This window comes from Xenopus laevis, chromosome 1S (genome assembly GCF_017654675.1).
Source record: "Xenopus laevis strain J_2021 chromosome 1S, Xenopus_laevis_v10.1, whole genome shotgun sequence".
NCBI classification, from domain to species: domain Eukaryota; kingdom Metazoa; phylum Chordata; class Amphibia; order Anura; family Pipidae; genus Xenopus; species Xenopus laevis.
This window is the reverse complement of record NC_054372.1, coordinates 117,038,357-117,057,799: the sequence shown is the minus strand read 5'-3', so window position 1 is coordinate 117,057,799 and position 19,443 is coordinate 117,038,357. Positions and strand designations below refer to the sequence as shown.

At 37.9% G+C, this 19,443-nt stretch overlaps 1 protein-coding gene across 1 annotated transcript; it reads left to right on the top strand.

Annotated features, from left to right (window-relative positions):
• Positions 1-3,409: 3,409 nt before the first annotated feature.
• rflb.S (relaxin family locus B S homeolog) lies at positions 3,410-7,752 on the top strand. Its single transcript, XM_018242227.2, has 2 exons — positions 3,410-4,001; positions 7,169-7,752. Exons 1-2 carry the CDS (start codon positions 3,755-3,757, stop codon positions 7,528-7,530), a joined length of 609 nt encoding a protein of 202 aa, XP_018097716.1. The 5' UTR covers positions 3,410-3,754; the 3' UTR covers positions 7,531-7,752.
• Positions 7,753-19,443: the final 11,691 nt, after the last annotated feature.

Below are 19,443 nucleotides of genomic sequence, written 5' to 3'. Positions count from 1 at the left end.
TTGGGTTTGTTCCTTTTGACTTGATAAATAACCATTATTTTATTTCCTGTCTTCTTACCTAAATTGTTTGTAACTACAGTTAAAATGATGTACATCATTGTCATAAATATATTGCGTCACGGTTTTGCAATTCAGTGGAATATACGTGGTAATTCATTTAGATACCGTTAGGCTTCTTATATGACAGTGAGAAAACACAGTTATTCTATTAATTATCAGATCATTATTCTGCCACATGAGACTTGTTATCAGCACCTGAAAACCATCTCCCAGATATATCTAACTAGACATGTGTACTTAGGAATAAATGTGTTAATGTTGCCTATTAAAGGAAAAGCCAAGCTTAATTAATTGTATTTTGGAAAGATAAATCAATACTATAATTTTGTAGACTTTTTGGAAAACAAAATGCTGGAACAACTTAGGTACCCCTGGGGGATCTGGTTTTACTTTCTAAGACAACCGACATGGAAGCAAGTGCATTCTCTACTATAAAACAGTTAAACTTCATGTTAAACAAATTTAAATGTGGTTCTTAAAGTTACCAAGAGTCATTGTTGTCAATTTAAACACACAAGAGCATCATTTTACTACCTCTGATAAAGGTAAAGGCAAAATTGGGTTACCAGATAATGTGAAAAAATGGAAGCACATCTAACAAATCCTGCTAGAAGGGCTGCACTGCCTGCATTAAATGTAATCCCTTTGAAAACATTGGAGCCTCGTAGATTAATTGTATTTTTATTACCTGATTCTCCCAAGTTATCTGGTATCGCTGCTCTTGTGACTTGTCCTCTGGGGCCTTCAGTGTGAGGACTTCTTCAAAGAGACAAATCTCTACCTATAAACTACACTCTTAGGTCCTTATATTGCTGATAATGATCTGGGATATTAGCACCACTAACAAGCCTTGTCGGAACTATGGGATGCTCATTATAAGACCTCTCTACCTTGGATCCTTTCTACCCTATCTTAGGCTCTTTTGGCACCTCGCTGCCTCAAACTCTGGATGCATCTACATCTTCCATATTCATGAGGACTAAGAGACTGAACACTACGCTACTCTTGTTCTCTCTTGAGTTCTTCCTGTAGCACATGCATCGTTAAGCACAAGTATAAGCACATGCATAAGGTTGTAATCAAAATGCCATTCACCAGCTGGTGCAATTTGGGCAATTCTGGGTAGTAAGCAGCAATTTTATTGCTGCCATAAGTAGCACCATTATTATTATTATTATTATTATTATAACAACATGTATTCCTCAATTCTGTACGATAAATGGGTGTATATTTTGACCATACAGATTAGTCAAAAAATCTTAAAATTGAATTATATTTAAATTTAAATCTTACATTTAAATTGCATTTAGCACTGAAGTTATGCGAGATGAGGCTAAATGAGAAAGATTAAAGGCAGAGATTGGAAGAAATACAGATGGAATGTGGGGGGACCAGGGAATGGATGGAGCTTTGTCAAAGTCTTCAATGAGGGTATGTGACTTGGTAATGAGCAGAGTGTTGAGGTTGCAAGTGATTTAGGGAGCACATGGGGATCATGTCAGAGATATAGGGTTGACTGGTTGTATATGAGGCGTGAAGGACAGAGCAGAATCAAAAATAGCTCCAAGGCACCAGCTCTGGGCATATAAGGTAATAACAAAGTCATTAATGGAAATTGAATTTTCTTGCGTGTTATGTGTGTTGGATGGGGAAAAGAGAACCTTTATTGTTTTGAAAAAAAATATTTAATTTAAGGTAGCAATGTGATATTCAGGTTGAAATGGCTGAGGAAGTTAAGAGATCTAGATCCTCCTGCTGGAGGAATTGTAGGGCTCAAGGCACCTTACCCCACATTTTCTGGGAATGCCCACTTATCCAACCTCTATGAACTGAGATAGCTGCATTGCTAAGCCACCTCTTAGGAGATCCCAACTTTTTTATTGGGCAAACCTTTTGCCAAAAAGCACAAACACACCCAAACCTTGATTAATCAAGTACTCACGGCAATACGCCTAGCAATTGCTTCCAGATGAAAAACAACAGCTATCCAGACAATCTCTGAAATCGTGAAAAGGATCAACGATAATAGACTTTTCGAATCTAGAATATCCTGTTTACAGAATACAAGACAATATATCAGCATCTGGTCAATATGGGAGCTAAGAGGCTATTCTTCAACCCCCTGATTAGCCCACAACACATAACCCCACCAGGCAACTCCCTTATCATACGAGAATCCTGAGAACTTTTTGGGATCATGTCTTGCTGAACGGTTTTCACCAAAATAATATACATAACGCTATAATGTATATGCTAACTGTTTTTATTGGCCTTTTTTTTATTCCTGCTCTTTCCTGGTAAACTGTATTCACTTTCTTTGTCTATCCTTACATTGAAAACAATTAAAATCACAAGTTACAAAAAAAAAAAAAAAGAGGTACATTTCTATATTCTGCAAAAACAGCATTCAAACCTACTGGCTTCTGTAAGAAAATTTCTACCATGGCACACAAAATGGTGGTGGAAAAATGCTGCTGGATGATGTTCCTGGCAAAAAGGTTGTAAGGAAATCACTAGGTAGTGGGGTCCCATGAATGAAAATGTTGTCCTGAGCCCACTGGCACCTAAAAGCAATCCTGAGGGTTCAGTCAAATCTTTGCACGCTTAGTTTTGTAGCACGTTATACCCTGCTATTTTAGGGAACTAGTAATTCAAGCAGAGATGTTGCCTGTTCTAGCAAATAATACCAGCCTTGATATCTTTCTTACCTTTCTTCCCAAATAATTCTATTGGCATCAAATATTATTTTCACCATCCCTGTCTGGCTAATACAATTCAAGTAGTGACCATCACTGCAAGGTCTTTTTTACGTAATGTGATTTGTATATTTTATTTCTCTTAATATTAAGCAGTTTAACAGGTCTGTGCCCCTGTTAACATCATTATATAGGAAATGTTTCACCAACATGTCTGTGCCCCAGAATAAAAGCAGGAGGCTGCAGACAAGTGCCTTTATCTTAAAAAGTGTTTTGGTTTCTCTGTGACTGCATATAAATACAGAGAACACATTACCAGGTGTAAATAAACTCGAGTTTATACTAGTTTAACATTAATGATTTCAATCATTTATGTAGACGATTTGTGGCTTTATTTTACAAAATAAATTGTAAATGTTATCAGTGTGGTGGTCAGACAGACACTAGTATAAAGTGAGTGTGGATGATGCTCTGTAATAGTATAATTTAAGGTATAAACTTTCCAAATTCAAATTAACTACCTTAAAGTTCTTAATTGGTTGTAACCTGAGAAAAATCATAATATATACCGACATTAAAACAGAAATAATGTTGCTCAGTACTACAAAGTCCTATGTGAGTAAATGGCTGATGATAAATAAGAGAGGGAATGGCAGGAGGGAGGGGGTCGGCTGGCTGAGTCACAGAGAAAGAGAGAGAGCACTGAGGGGATATATAAGGCAAGCGAGACTTGTAAGCAGTCACATTACACTTGCAACAAGTGACTGACTCTCAGGCAAGAACATAGTGTAAGCACCAGACTGAGCCAAGCACTTATTTGCAGCAGTGCCAGCCATAGAACTAATTGAGAGACGAATACTCTCCTTTCCAGCACAGGCACCAACTAGAAAAAAAAGCGCGGGAAGTTGACGGCTGCTGCAGGTGTGAGGGCGTTGGAGCAGGGCAGCAGCAGCAGTAAGTAGAGACACAAACCTATATTACAGGAGGCGCACCAAAAGATGGCGCAGTTGCGAGGAGCTGCTATGTGCACAACTTTGCTGCTGGTCTCTCACCTGCTCGGTGAGATGAGAGCCCAGAGAAACCAGGGAGCCGCCGGGGACTACGGAGTAAAGTTGTGCGGTCGGGAGTTTATCCGGGCTGTGATATTCACTTGCGGGGGATCCCGATGGAAGAGACTGTCCGTGGCAAAGGAGGAGAGTGGGGAGAGGAGACGGGATGTTCCACTGCACTGGAGTGGGGGAGCAGGTGAGGGGCAAGATTTGTGTGTGTAAAATTACGTTTGGTATATCTAACACAAGTAATTCAAAAATAAACAACTGGACTTGCTGAGTAATTATTGAAGACGTTTCACTGCTCATCCGAGCAGCTTCTTCAGTTCAACTGACTGGTGTGGGAAGTTCTCAGCATATAAACTCTTCATAGTTTTCTGGGTTTTAGGTGAGACAAGGGTGCTATTATGAGATCAGTGGATGTTGGGATTTATCGTAATATTTGTAGTCAGTAATATGTGTACCTGCAGTTTTTTTTTTTTGTTCTGGTAAACCGGCTCCCTAGCAAGTAAAAGCTATTGGAACTTACGGTATGTATAACGGGAGCGCCCATAATCCATTCATTACTTACTAAATATTCAGTTCATTCACAATTTACTTCTAAACCCTATCAACAACTACGTTCAATGTTAAAGTACCTCGTTAGGTAATCATTACAAATCTTTCATGGGTTTAGAAATATTTATTAATGAAATTACTATTGAAAGCTGTATTTGTCCCTTTTCTGCACTGCTGGTTCTGACTTTTGAAACAATATAGCAGAGGCTAGCTTTCCTCCTCCCAAGACTTTCCACAATGCCTTGCATGTTCCCTCACAGTGTTGTGGCCTTTGCTACAACATTCTGACAATAGAAAGGGACACACAGTCCTAATAAAAAAAATGTTTTAGCTTTTATTTATGATGCCGACAGTACTGTTCTGAGATGTTTAAAAGCTGCAGCAACAAATTACACTAATTTAAAGTTGGGGCCGTTTTATCAAAATGCCAGTTCAGATTTTACTAATTAAAAACTCACCCATGTTCTAATTATTCATATGGGATTTTTAGAAGGGTATTTATCAAATAGTGAGTTCTAGTTTTCACCCATTGATAAATATCCTATAGGAATGAATAGAACATGGGTGAGTTTTTATTTATTCTGAGCTCACATTTTGATAAATCTGCCAAAACAGTTGAGTCAGTTTGCCCAGTGGCAGTAACCTATAGCAACAAATAAGTTTATCATTAAATGCTACCTGCACCTTAGACAAACTTAGTGCCTCTTTTTAAATTTACATTATAATAATAATAATAATAATCATAATAATAATAAGCACAAATTCATGGGTGATGCTGGATGTTGTTTAGGGGCAGGCAAGTAACAGACTTTGTTACCTGTTCATCCTACTTCTCCATCTAAGGGTAGAACTCCACGGGCGATTTCGGCAAGATCTGACGCGCTGCGAAAAAACACAGGTGTTAAGTTGAATGCAATGGAATTAAGGTAAGCAACAGGAACGTCAGATGGTGTCGCAGAATTCGTCCAAAGCGACACGACTGTCGGATGCAGACGCTGCGTCTGCATCTGACAGTCGTGTAGCATCGGATGATAGCTGCAACTTCATCCGACATTTCCATCTCTTACCTTAAGTTTTTGCGCAGCGCACCGGATCGCGACAAAATCGCCCGTGGAGTTTTACCCTAAGGGCAGACACACACGCGGGGAGATTTAGTCACCCATCGACTAATCTCCTGAAAAGCCTTCCCATGGGCTAGAATTGAAATCACTGGCAGGGTGGCACTCGGAGCGATATGTTTTCCAAAGTCGTCCGAAGTTGCCTCGTGAGGAAACTTCAAGTGACTTAGGAAAACGAAGCGTTCGAGTGCCATCCCACCAGCGATTTAGATTCTAGCCCGCGGGAAGGCTTTTCGGGAGATTAGTGGTCCGAAGAAGCAATTTGTTGCTGGGCGACTAAATCTCCCCGAATCTTCGCATGTGTCACTAGCCTTAGTCCTATAGGTGGAAAGTGTGTGTGTGGGGGGGGGCTCGAGATTCATGCAGGGGGGCCTGGACAATTACCAGTATGGCTACTCTTTGTATCCCACTTAGAAGAAAAGACAAGCCTACTGCTTATTTGTTTAGACACACAGGAAGCAATGTTTTCTCTCTCATCCCCTGCACTGATTAAAGAAAACTTTATGAAGTGGCCTAACGTCTTTCTTTATAAGAAATACTTTAGACCAAACATCTGTCAGTGACTGGACATGCCCCTTCCTTCAACATTGGCAGCAGATTAGGGATACACATATTTTGTTTTCATAATTTGGATTAAGGGTCAGGGAGCCATGATTAAAGTGTTGTACCCGTGGAACAGGCAGGTATCATCTGTGGAGTATGGTAGCAAAGTATATATATATATATATATATATATATATATATATATATATATATATATATATATATATATATATATATATATATATATATATATATATATATATATATATATATATATAAAAATTGTATATGTCGGATATGGACAGGCTTTAGAGAGTTGTGGAGCATTGGGGTCATTGATGTAAGTTTGTGTATTTGGTAAGTATTCTGTCCTCTACATTTCTGCCATGACTGTTATATTAGCTTTTAGATGACCTGTAGTTTAAGAGAAATTTCTTGCACCTCTCTGAAACAGAAATGAAGGTAAACTTTTGCCCATGCCTAATAATGAAATGGCATTTTTTCTTGTTATAGTTTTTTAATTATTTGCCTTCTTCCTCTGACTCTTCTTTCCAGCTTTCAAACGGGACTCGCTGACCCCATCTAAAACAAATGCTCTGTGAGGCTACACATTTCTTGTTATTGCTACTTTTTTATTGCTCACTCTTCTGTTCAGGGCCTCTCCTATTCATATCCCAGTCCCTCATTCAAATCAGTGTGTGGTTGCTAGAGTAATTTGAGCCCCGGCAACTAGATTTTTGAAATTGCAAACGAGAGAGCTGCTGAATAAAAAGCTAAATAACTCAAAAAACACTGTTAATAAAAGATGAAAAGCAATTACAGATTGTCTCAAAATATCACTCTCTACGCAAGCTAATTTAAAGGTGAACAACCCCTTTTAGAAAAAGCTGACTTTGTCAACCAGTTGTTTTGATTCCACAAATTAAAAGTAAAAGCAAAGATCTCCTTTGGGCAGCGGCAATGGAACCTAGTGGTATCTTTAGTAACAGCATTTTTGTGTATCCCTCAGCTATGCTTGGCATTCTACGGTCACATTTATTTCTTTTTTTTTTTTTATTAAGTATTCTTGTTTAACCCTTCCCCCTTCTGACCATATAGATGTGCATTTCTTTATTATGTTGCATCTATTTTTGTTTTTGAACAGACACTTTACAGGACTCGCCAAACGAAGAAATGAATCAACTCAAGTTACTGTCATTGTCAGGATCTCAAGCGGAACAGCTTCAGAATGCTGACTTTCCTTTGCAGGCACTGAAGGATTCTTTGAATGCGTATGACAACTACCATGATTATTTACCTGTAACTGATGACTTTAGTGAATATGTTAGACAAGTGGAAGAAGCTATTGGAAAAGCTCCTGGAGCCTCAGAGATTCAGGCTCGCTCAGAATCAGATGCATACCCTTGGATCAAAGTCCCTAGACGAAGGAGGGAAATGAACATTGGAGTGGCGGGCATATGCTGTAAATGGGGTTGCACCAAAGCAGAAATCAGCACCTTATGCTAAAGTGAAAATCAGAATAAAAATAATAATGCACTTCTGTCTCTTGTCTACAGTATTCACAGACTCCATTCCATTAATATGGATTATCCAAATGAGTATTTTACATAGAGTGGTAAAAGAAGACACTGGGTCGGTTATGATTTGTATTTTTATGAAAGCCATCACAGGGCTTAGTTGTTAATGTTTAGCTTTCATTGTCAATAAAAGTATTTGTTGATGCTCTAATTATGCTAATGACATTTTATTCAACTAAACACTTTTGGGTTGAATGCAGTGTGTGGGTTTACAAAAGGAAATTGTGCCCAAGGTCAACAGATAGTACGGCCAATAAGAGTAAACTGTGCGCCGGGAATTCAAAACAAAGTATTTTGGCCAAAATAAAATTTTGCTGAACAGTTTAATTAATAATATTCAAATATAATTTACCACCACTACAGCACAGAAAACCTGGTATTGTGGCACAGCAAGAGATATATAAACATCACAAATTCTGTGAAAAGTCACCCTATGACACCAGTCAAATGGCTAAATGTTAGCCACAATCTTACTGTACCTGGTGAATACTGCCAGCACAGTGACAATTGCCTGTTGTTTTTAGGAACACTAAAAGGCTGATGTCAACTGAGGGCCTAAGGTATGAGCCATGGAAGAGCAGCCGATAGCTATGACCTCTATTATGATATTGGGAATGATGTTGCTACATCTTCTTTATCAGACCTAGTAAATCTCTGTACCAAATCTGAATGATAGGATTCGGAACTACAGTGGAACCTCTTTTTTTACATCTCCTGATTTTAAGTTTTCCCTCATTTTAAATTGTTGTTTTGTGGTCCCACTTATACAGTATATTATGCATAATACATTTCCCTAATTTTACATTTTCCTGGATTTTACACCATTTTTTTCTGGCCCCCTGAAACATGTAAAATGGGGGTTCTACTGTAACTTGTTTTAGCTGCTGTATGAGGGGTGATTGTTCCCCTGAGGCTGAGAAATAAGCAGCATAGTAGAAACATTACAACAAGTCCAAGAGTTCAGTGATGCTGATTTGTTTCAATTAATACTAAATGAGATACACAGAGACCTTGAGACAATTTATGGTGCCAGCGAATGACCTCTGCTTGTGCATATGAGAGATACAACAGAATGCTATTTGCTTATCTCACAGTGTTAAATTAGAGAAGCAGGTTGTTAGGGGATTTCTTCTTTATGTGCTCAGACACAGTATAACAAAATGCAAGGAAAAGTCTCAGGAACTATTCTCTCATCTTGGAGGGGTCCCCTGGTTTGACCTTCAAATTCAATCTCTCATGTGTATCCTGGGACCCATAATATTTGTTACTTATGTGGACGGCCAATGCCACAAACATTTTAAGGAACATTCTCTTATCTAGAAGGAGGTTGAAGACAATTTATATTGTTGACAAAATACCAGCATCCCATCTATAATAGCTCCCATATCTAGCTGAACAATTGGCCAAGCAGAAAGCAAACTTGTGCATCTTTACGGTTGCAGCCTGACATTTTCCAGAAACCTATGCAATAAGGTTTATTGTATCTAACAATTTAGAACTTATATGTCAACTTGCAGGAAATAAAAATAGTTTTGTTTGTTTTCTGTAGCAGTTATACTGGCACATAGGGGGGTTAAAATGCCTGTTAGCTATTTTATTTGGTGATAATACTGGCTTATCTGGAGTTAATATGCTCGTTATCCGTTTTCTGTAGTAATTATACTGGCATGTCTGGAATATGTTTTTCTAAAAATGGGTGTGGTATTTAGGGGTGTGTTCACAAAGTGCATATAGGCAAACATTTGTGCAGAGCTGCAAGGAGCAGCTTAAAGGAAAGGCTAAAATTAAGTAAGCTTTATCAGAAAGGTCTATATAAATACACCAGTAAACCCTCAGAGTAGTGCTGCTCTGAATCCTCTGTCAAAAGAAACGCCACATTTCTTTCCTTCTATTGTGTAGACATGGACTTCTGTATCAGACTTCCTGTTTTCAGCTGAAACCTCCAGGGCAGGGCTTGAGAATGCTCAGTTTGCTCCTCTCCCTCTCCCATCCCTGCTGTAATCTGAGCAGGGAGAGACTCAGGCAGGAAGTGATGTCACACCAAGGTTATATGTCTATCCTAAACAAACCGAGACAGTATCTAAAGCTGTTTACTCAGGTATGGTAAAGCATTCTGCAGAATAAATATAGCATTCTAGCTTGCACTATTGTGGCTAATATGTTGGCAATAAACTGTCTTGGAGCTTTCCTTCTCCTTTAAAGGAGAACTAAACCCTAAAGATGAATATGACTTAAAATGCCATATTTTATATACTGCACCAGCCTAAAGTTTCAGCTTCTCAATAGCAGCAATGATCCAGGACTTCAAACTTGTCACAGGGGGTCACCATCTTGGAAAGTGTCTGTGACACTCACATGTTCAGTGGGCTCTGAGCAGCTGTTGAGAAGCTAAGCTTAGGGGTCATCACAAATTACTCATCAGAAAATGAGGTTGGCCTGTAATATAAGCTGATGCTACAAGGCTTAATATTCATTCTGATGTTTATTGCACTGGTTTCTGTGCTGCCCTGTAGTAATTATCTGTATTAAATATTAATCAGCCGTATACTGTGACATTTATATTCTATATATACTGTATATTATGAGTCAGTCCCTAAGCTCAGTAAGTGACATCAATATAGAGCATGTGCAGTGAATCAACAGAAAAGAAGATGGGGAACTACTGGGGCATCTTTGGAGACACAGTTAAAGGGCTGTGGTTGCCTTGGGCAACTACAAAAGCCCAAAACAAAAAGTACAACATTTCCAGCTACTTCTTTAGTTAAGCTTTAGTTCTCCTTTGATAATACGTAGGACACCCGGCGACTAAACGCAGGTGGCAAGTTCAAAATATAATGGGATTCAACAAAAAGTAGCAGGTAAAAACTACACGGTTAGTCTGGTGGATGAAGACGCTGCTGGAGTTCAGCCCTTAGTCTACACTGTCAAGGAAGGTGTTGCATCCCTTTAAATGTATTTTAATACGACATGATCTCTTACATTTAGGGTTCTTACACATACACATTTTTATGGGTTCCGGTGCATGGGGGTGCATGTATGTGTAAGAAGATCTCTGCAGAGCTCAGTACTAAGTTAAGCTGTCCAGGCAGACATGGTTCTCAGGAAATGACGGGCAGGCCTGGGTTTCTCATCTGGGTGCCCCAAGGACAAGTCATCATTCTGCCTACTTTAGCTTGTGTACACCTTTCTACTTCCCACGCTTGTTTGTGCATGCACCTTCAGTCCCATAGGTGACTTTGCATAGGAGATTTAAGCAGCTAAATGTCCTGTGTGCCCAGGCAATCAGAAACAAGTGTAGAGATGGCTGGGCGGCTTATTGTCCCTAAAACTGTGCAACCCCAGGCCTTCCCACAAGTCCAGCCCTGATGACTAGTTAAGTTGTAACTATGAATTCTCATAACACAGATTGCAGCTGGGAAACAGTTTGTAAATCTAACCTATTGGCACATCTTGAAGCCTGAACTAAAGCTGGCCATGCAGTTGGCCATATTGGGCTTATCCAATCCTTTGAGAAATCATAAAAGGGCACTTTAACTGCAATAATAGGTCTGTGATTTAATTGCTACAATGCACCAAATGTCATTAAGTGGGACGTACCACTTGTAGGTTAAAAGATCGTGTTTATTCTGTTGAAAATGTTAAAGAAACCCTGGTTAGAAAACATTTTTTACATTGTTGCAATAATAATATAAGACATTTACGAGTGCAAATAATGCAAAATGTTCCCTTCAATCATATAGGTGATTTGTTTACTACCATAATCACTGTAAGGCAGTCTGGATCTTTAAATTAGGGACTACAAGTCCTGATGGTCTCAATAAACAATTTAAACTAATAACTTATATATAATAAATTAGCTACTTCTGAAGGGGAATGACCTTACTATTGCATTTACCTATAAATATTAATAATACTTTTTGAAACTGATATTTTTAAAATATAGATATCTCAAATGGGACGTAGCTGTTTTTCTCGTCTTTTCTTTCCCTTTAATGAGTTCTCCAGGGGAAGTGCTTGAGTACAAATGCTTTATGCTTCTGATTGGACAGAACTTTATCATGTGATTCTATTATTGTGTGTTTAAATGTTATTCGAATTGTACATCATTTAGCCTATGATTAAGGACTAGTTGAGTCTGAAATGCGCCAGGCAATGATGCGTCTACATGTTTTTATGTAATCTTTTCTAATAGTTAACAATAAAGGAGAAATATTTTTATTGGAGGTGTAGTCCACATTTTTTTGATTTTGAATCTTGCAACTTTATTGTGACCTGCACTCCTGTACAATAGCACCGGATACTACAGAGGGGACAAAGACTCTGTGGCAAGGTTGGATCGGTGTATTTCTCAGCCTTTGAGAAATCAGATCATGTATAATCTGTGTTGATCTATCGAGAAGGGTAGCCAGTCGCACAAGGACTGCATTAGTGTGTGATTCTGTCCTTATGTGACTAGAAACCTGCCTGATAGATAGATGCGGAATATTCAAATGGCCAATATTCAAGATATGGATTGCACAGGCTGATTGATGGCCACCATACACAGGTCAATAAGATGCCCATGTAGCCTGAAGGGACCAAGCTTTAGCTGCCAAATGATGAGATACAGGAGCCGTGTTTCTAATATAAGTACAATGCACCAGTGCAATTCTCTAGAACAACCAATATGCAGTTAGTTTAAATCAGCTTGCTACAATTACGAAAACAAAAGCAAATCTCTGATTGGTTGCAACTTGCTTTGAAGAGGGGAAAGTTACAAAACAGATTATGCAATGAAAGGTACAGTCTAATCACATGCCAGATTGCATTTACTAATCACCTGTTAAAAGCAAACATTATTGGTTGCTATGGGTATAGCACCTGGCTAAACTTAGTCTTTTATTACAAATAGGAGTAAAAAAAAAAAAAAAGCATATTTAGCAATGAAATGAAAAGAAGCCTGTGTGGTCATATCAGGTTGGTTTGGCTTTCTGTCAAGCTGTGCAGAACTTAAAAGTAACCTCCAAGCAAATAATTTAAACTGAAAGTCTATTAATAATGTTTCTTGCACATTTTTTTTTCAAAAACACTACATTTTCATTAAAGTGATTGTTCGCCCTTAAATAAACTTTTAGTATGATGTAGAGTGATATTCTGAGACAATTTGCACTTGGGTTTTCATTTGTTTTATTTGTGGTTTTCAAGTTATTTAGCTTTTCATTCAGAAGCTCTTCAGTTTGCAATTTCAGCTGTCTAGTTGCTAGGGATCAAATGACCCTAGCAACAATGCATTGATTCGAATAAGAGACTGGAATATGAATAGGAGAGGCCTGAATAGTAAGATGACTTATAAAAAGTAACAATAATAATAGATGTTTAGCCTTACATCTTTTTTAGATGGGGTCACTGACCCTATTTGAAAACTGGAGTCAGAGGAAGAAAAACTATAAAAAATTGGCTAATTCTAAGCAACTTTTCATTCTATAACATACTAAAGGGGAAATTCAATAAGATTCGGAAAGAGCAAAACGTTGCAATAAAAATTCACCCAATATTCTACATTAGGCTTGGGAATCTTAATTGCGCATTGCGAACCTTTAACACCTGCTCTGGAGATTTGTTAAATATTTTTTTGCAAAAAAAATAGTTTGAGATTGCGAAATTTTATTACATACACTGCGAAGGTTTGCAAAAGCAATTCGATCACAAACTTTGGGGTCCGTTTACTAAAGTGCGTTAAAAATATTCGCACAATATATAGACAGAATTTTCGCCAAATATGTTATCGCCAGTTTACTAACCTGCGGTAAATATAAATTTGCGAATTTTCTTGCGCAAGAATAATTGTTCGCCAGTTATCGCATTTGCTGAAAATAACGCTACGTACACATTAACGCATGGTTTACTAAACAGCGAAATGTGCTAAAGACAAAATTAACGCCAGAATATTCGCAAACTTTTACCGCCACATATGAAGTGGCGTAAAAGTATTTTTTCTGCCAGAAAATTCTCAAGGGGCAGGAAATATCCCATAATAATGTTTTTTTTTTACCCATCATTCTTTGCTGACAGGAGACAGATCTGTAGCTATTGCTGACAGAATGTTTGGCTTCTGTTTCTATCTGGTGCAACAGCAGCAGTTTCAGCTCAGAGTCGTATTATTGGCAGTGGCATCACAGTCCAAGGATTCGTCAGCCTGTACACTTTTTGGTTTCATTGGGATTGGCTACATTAAACTGTACATTTCTATGAAGCAAAGAGATTGACTGGTATCATTTCCTATGATTCTATTGGCAGAAGAGTTTATATGATGCAGACATGTTTGATTGGTGGTACTCTGGTGATGTTGTTGGATGGTATAATCATCAGTCAATAAAGTTTATACGTTTTGAAGATGCATTTCTGGCCATAAATGTCACAGTAAAAATTGCCATAATAACCGCCATAAAACAAGACTATTTTATAGCATAAATATTCGCAAAAACGTAATTTTTCGCCAGAAAATTCGCAACTCGCTAAAATTACCGCTAACGTAAGCTGGTTCCTTATCGTAGTTACCGCAAGTGATCGCAATGACTTCTGAGCGCATCGCTGTTTAGTAAACTTAGTCGCTGTGAATATTCTGGCGTAAAAATATTCTCAGCGATAACATGCGGAAACTTAAAGTCAGATTTACCGCACTTTAGTAAACGGACCCCTTTGAAAGGAAGTCGTTGAGGTCTTTAATCAGTCCATTCGCAAAGTGTTTATAAATGTTTTTTGCGCAAAACATGTTACATTCCCCCATAAAAGTAAACTTAAAGGTGGACCACCCCTTTAATGATTTTTAGAACAATGTTAAGAGGAACATTACTTACTAAAAACTTACAGTGCACCAGACATTTAAAAAAAAAAAAATCACTTTAATTGAGAAGCTAGGATTGTGCTAACGTTCTTATAGAAAATCCAGTTGCTATTCATTCCTGTCTCTATTCTTGGCTCTAGAGGAACATTGAAAGAGTTTGGTCTGGAGACACAAATTTACCTTTATAAGATTATGTGAATTCTGTTTAGGACTTTAAAGCAATTGGTCAATATAAAAATCAAAACTGGTTAAATCGATAGGCTGTGCAAAAACATGTTTCCAATATAGTCAGTTAGGCAAAAACGTAATGCATTCATTTTGCACATGACAGATATAACCAAATATATGGCAACTTGCACAATATGTACAGTTATCTTCTCATTTCATGAGGAGGAGGGTCAGTGCCATTTGAAGGGGACAGATAAAAGCCGGTTGCACTTATTCACCTTGCAAAGGGCCAATATGATATGAACTGTATTTCTGAGTAAATCTATTTTGTATCATGCACTTTCTGCCACCTTGTGGTTATTCAGAGAAGGAAACCTAGATATCGTAATTCAATTGTAAATGACTGGTTATCTCTGATGACAAATGTTGAAATCCATAAAATGACTTGTGTCATGGCCATCGTATAGAGATTCATTTAAAGGCGAACTAAAGCTTAACTAAAGAAGTAGGTAGAAATGTTGTACATTATGTTTTCGGCTTCTGTACCACAGCCGTTTAGCAGGGAAGATCTGTGCCTTTCAATATGCCCCAGTATCTCCCCCATCTTTTTTTCTTCTGATTCACTGCACATGCTCTGTGCTGCTGTCACTTACTGAGCTTAGGGACCAATTTACAAGATATTGAATATACTGTATATACATTAGTATAAATGCCACAATATAAGGCTGATAAGGTGCAATTTACATCAGAAATGAATAATCATCATGTAGCATCGCCAAATTTTCTACTGATCCAGGGACTAGTCCGATTGCCATTTTGGAGTCAGTAAGGAATTTTTTCATCCTCTGAGGCAAATTGGAGAGGCTTCAGATGGGGTGTTTGCCTTCCTCTGGATCAACTGGCAGTTAGGCAGGTTAAAATGTTTAACTTAATTGATATGTGTCTTTTTTTTTTTTTTAACCCAACTTACTATGTTACTTGATAATTTGCAATGACCCCTAAGCTTAGCTTCTCAACAGCTGATCAGAGCCCACTGAGCATGTGAGTGTCACAGACACTTTCCAAGATGGTGACCCCCTGTGACAAGTTTGAAGTCCTGGATCATTGCTGCTATTGACAAGCTGAAACTTTAAGCTGGTGCAATAAGTTCAGTATATAAAATATGGCATTTTTAGCCATATTCAGTTTTAGGGTTTAGTTCTCCTTTAACGGCAAGTTGTATTGAATTCCATTGTCAGTTACAAGTAAGATCTGGTTTGCTAACAGTCATTATTTGTTTCTCTAGTTCATTGGTGGGATCATGCAAAGATACTTAAAACATATTCACAGCTTTATTATAAAGTGTATTCCTCTATGGTCTGTATACAATAAGTACAGTAAGGCACTGCCTAAGTATATGTGATAAACAGAACAACCACAGGAGAAAGTGTATAGTTTATGAGAAAGTGTGTATTATTTAAAGGGTATACTGGTAGTTTTTAAAAACGTTATCTCCTATGTTCTATTAGAGCTAAAGAAAACACTTGCTAGTCTTGTCAATGAGAAGTTTATATCGTGGGTTTTTCCTTTAAACCATACCTCCCAACATTTTGGAAATAAAAAGAGGGACAAAAAAAAAAATTTAAGGGCAAGTTTACCTTGCAATTAACTTTCTGCATAATTTCTTGTGATTTATATTTTTGTTCTGCAGCGGTCAGCACTGGAATTTTAACAGCAAACTGGTTGCTAGGTTTTTCTACTAATCTATTGGAATAGAGATATATATGCAATGTAAGTGATTCAAAATAATTATAATAATTAAATTTAAAGCCTCACAGAAAATCTATGCCTTTGATAGCCGAGATCAGCAACAGCCAGACAGCATTTTCAGTTGAAGGCCAAAAATAAGAAGAATATGATGGCAAATAATACTATACAAAAATTAAAAATTACGACCAAATGCAAAAAACGAGTCCCGGGATTGAGGTTCCCCCAAAGTCCAGCAACTTCTTTTAAGGCCCTCCTCTGCCCATACAAAAGCTTTACAGAAAAAACAATGTTGCTGTATCCCTCAGGGGGGAGGGGAAATAACAGAAAGTTTATATAGTGTAGTAATTTCAATATTAAATAAAACACACCCACTGTCCTCCAATACTTATTAAAACACTCCTTCACTGTGACACAGAGAAATGTACAATTGTGTATTACAATAAATTATTCACCCTGTGTATTCATTTATGGCTTTTTAACCCTTATTTTAAACAAGAGACAAGACATGGGTGGGTGGATCCGTAACTAAGGGATAGTGAGGTTAGCAACACAACTCCGGATTGCTACTCTCCAGTGGTATTATATACTCACAAGAGGTGAGTTTCAACCAATATGAAACACAAAGAGAACGATCTTTCATCCAGGCTCCTTCTTCCTGATTGTCTTGGTAGGGAGATAAAAAACAGATATCCTGCACAGAAGCGCTTTTAAAACATTTTAATAAAAATAGTAAAATCACACTCACAAAAACACTCTGGTACAGCGCATTGAAATGTCCTTGTATAGTCCGTCTGGCACTTAAGTTTCCTCGGCGTCCCTTAGAACTTTGTGCTTTTTTTTTTTAAATCACTCGATTTCATACCTCCCAACATTTTGGAAATAAAAAGAGGGCCAAAAATTTTTTTTACGCATGTAGCGCAGCAATTTTTGACCACACCCCTTTCTGTGGCCACACCCCCTTATTACCATGTTTGTTTTACACAATTTGGCAGGTTATTATCTAAACTGTGTTTTTGTGTCTCAAAATTGTTACAAAGTATCTTATTTGCACCTGTTAGCTGTTCTGGGCTCTCTGCTAAAAGCCAATTAAGTGAGAAAACTTTGTTTCTTTTTCTGGCTGTTCAGTGCATAGAAAATAGGGACTTTCCAGTACAAATGAGGGACTGCGGGTTGAGCTGTCAAAAGAGGGACTGTCCCTCCGAAAAAGGGTCAGTTGGGAGGTATGCGATTTTCGAGTGGTCGAATATTCAAAGGTTTTTCAATTCGAATCAAAGTCGAATTTAGTCAATTCGATGGTCGAAGTACCTAAAAATTACTTAGAAATTCAACGTTTTTTAATTTGAAAATTCACTTCGACCTTTGATAAATCTGCCCCTAAGTGTAACTGGAGGAGATGAGACATGCGTTAGCCAGACTTGGATTTTTACTATTGCATGCTGTTCTCATATATATCACTAGGGGGCATTTTAGCAGTATCAGAGAGCTGTTATCTGGTTACTATCCCATTGTTCTGCTGAAGGACTGCTGGGGGAAATGGTGATATAACAAACTTACAGTGCAGCACAAAAGAGTGACTGAAGGTTATTAGAGCATAAGGCATGTGGCGGAGAGCACTAAGGGAAACTAGGAACAGGTCTGAAAACATGTCAAAATGAAATATATATTAAAAAAAAAACCGTTTTTTGAAAAATGGATTTCAGTGCAGGATTATTAACTGATGCATATTTTTTTTTAAAAAAAAAAAAACTAGACTTTCCCATGACAGAATGCATTTAATTTTATGTTCATTTTCTTTGCCTCCAAGACCGTTACGCAAGTGTTGAGTTAAGTTGACGTTGCTTTCCAACACATAAACGGCTAAGCGTCAGCCATGAAAATACTATGCACTATTTGTATTTTGGATCTCTTCTTGGAACATTTTTAAGTTGTGATATTCATTTTTATAATGTTTTATGCTTACGCTCAAGAACATTTGGGAAATAAGATTTAAACAATATTTGACCCCTCTGGTATTGTGCATGAAGAAAATGGCCAATCAAGATGTATCAAATTACTGTAAAATTGTATAATTATAACTATTACAATCCCTGTCAATCCAAAGCAGTGGTTATTAAATTTCCTCTGAGACACATTCTAAAAGATCTGTTTTTCAGTGAGGATAGCATAACCACATGCATTGATAGGAGGTAAGAAAACGGTTTTATTCCAGTGATCTTTTTGATACACTATATGGGTAAAAATGACACCTGCCTGTCCAACATCCCATTCCCACACCAAGGGCATAACTATGAATTTGGACCTTCCCCTTGCTACTAGAAAAGCCTATACTGTTCTTGGAAGGCTTTCCATCAGATTTTTATAAACTGTTAGCGGTATTTTCTTCCATACGGATGTACAGGGCCAGAACTAGGGGTAGGCAGAAGAGGCACGTGCCCAGGGTGCAATGGGGCTGCCCATGTACGTCTTCTGTTTACCTACCTAGTTCCCCCCGGCCCAGGAATTACTTGTTCTGTTACTGAAATGCATTTTAATTTCCCTGGCATGAAGCTTAGATAAGGAAGTCGCAAAGGAATTGCAGCAGCCTTAACAGTTTAATAGCATCTACCCTTTTGCCGAAGGGTACAAGGCTGGCCAAAAAAACCACTGCCTGTAGACGATGGTGTCTCCTTTTGTGATGTCATGGAAAACAAGGCAAGCGGCTATTTAGTGCAAAGCTTAGGAGCCGTGTGTCTCTCTCCAGAGTTGCCATTGTTCTAGATTGTTAAAGCTTCAATAAAGTGGATCAAAAATGTTCATGAATCACTTATTGATGGGATTTCCAGAGAAAAAATGGTGGAAGGCCTGTCTGAAATCAAACTGGCAAATGAAGTTCTTTCAGAAGCAAGCTTGGATAGTATAAATTCGTCTTCCAAATTTATGTCTTTTTTAGTTACAGCAAGGCGAGCCATTTGGTTGAGGCAACGGTCCTCCAAACACAATCTGGTGTCACTACCATTTGAAGGGAAACTTCACCAAGCTTGAGAAAATTATTACTAATGTTTTTGCAAGCAAATCTTCAGGAATAAAGTTCAGATGAACAACATACAACCAAACTGAGAGAAA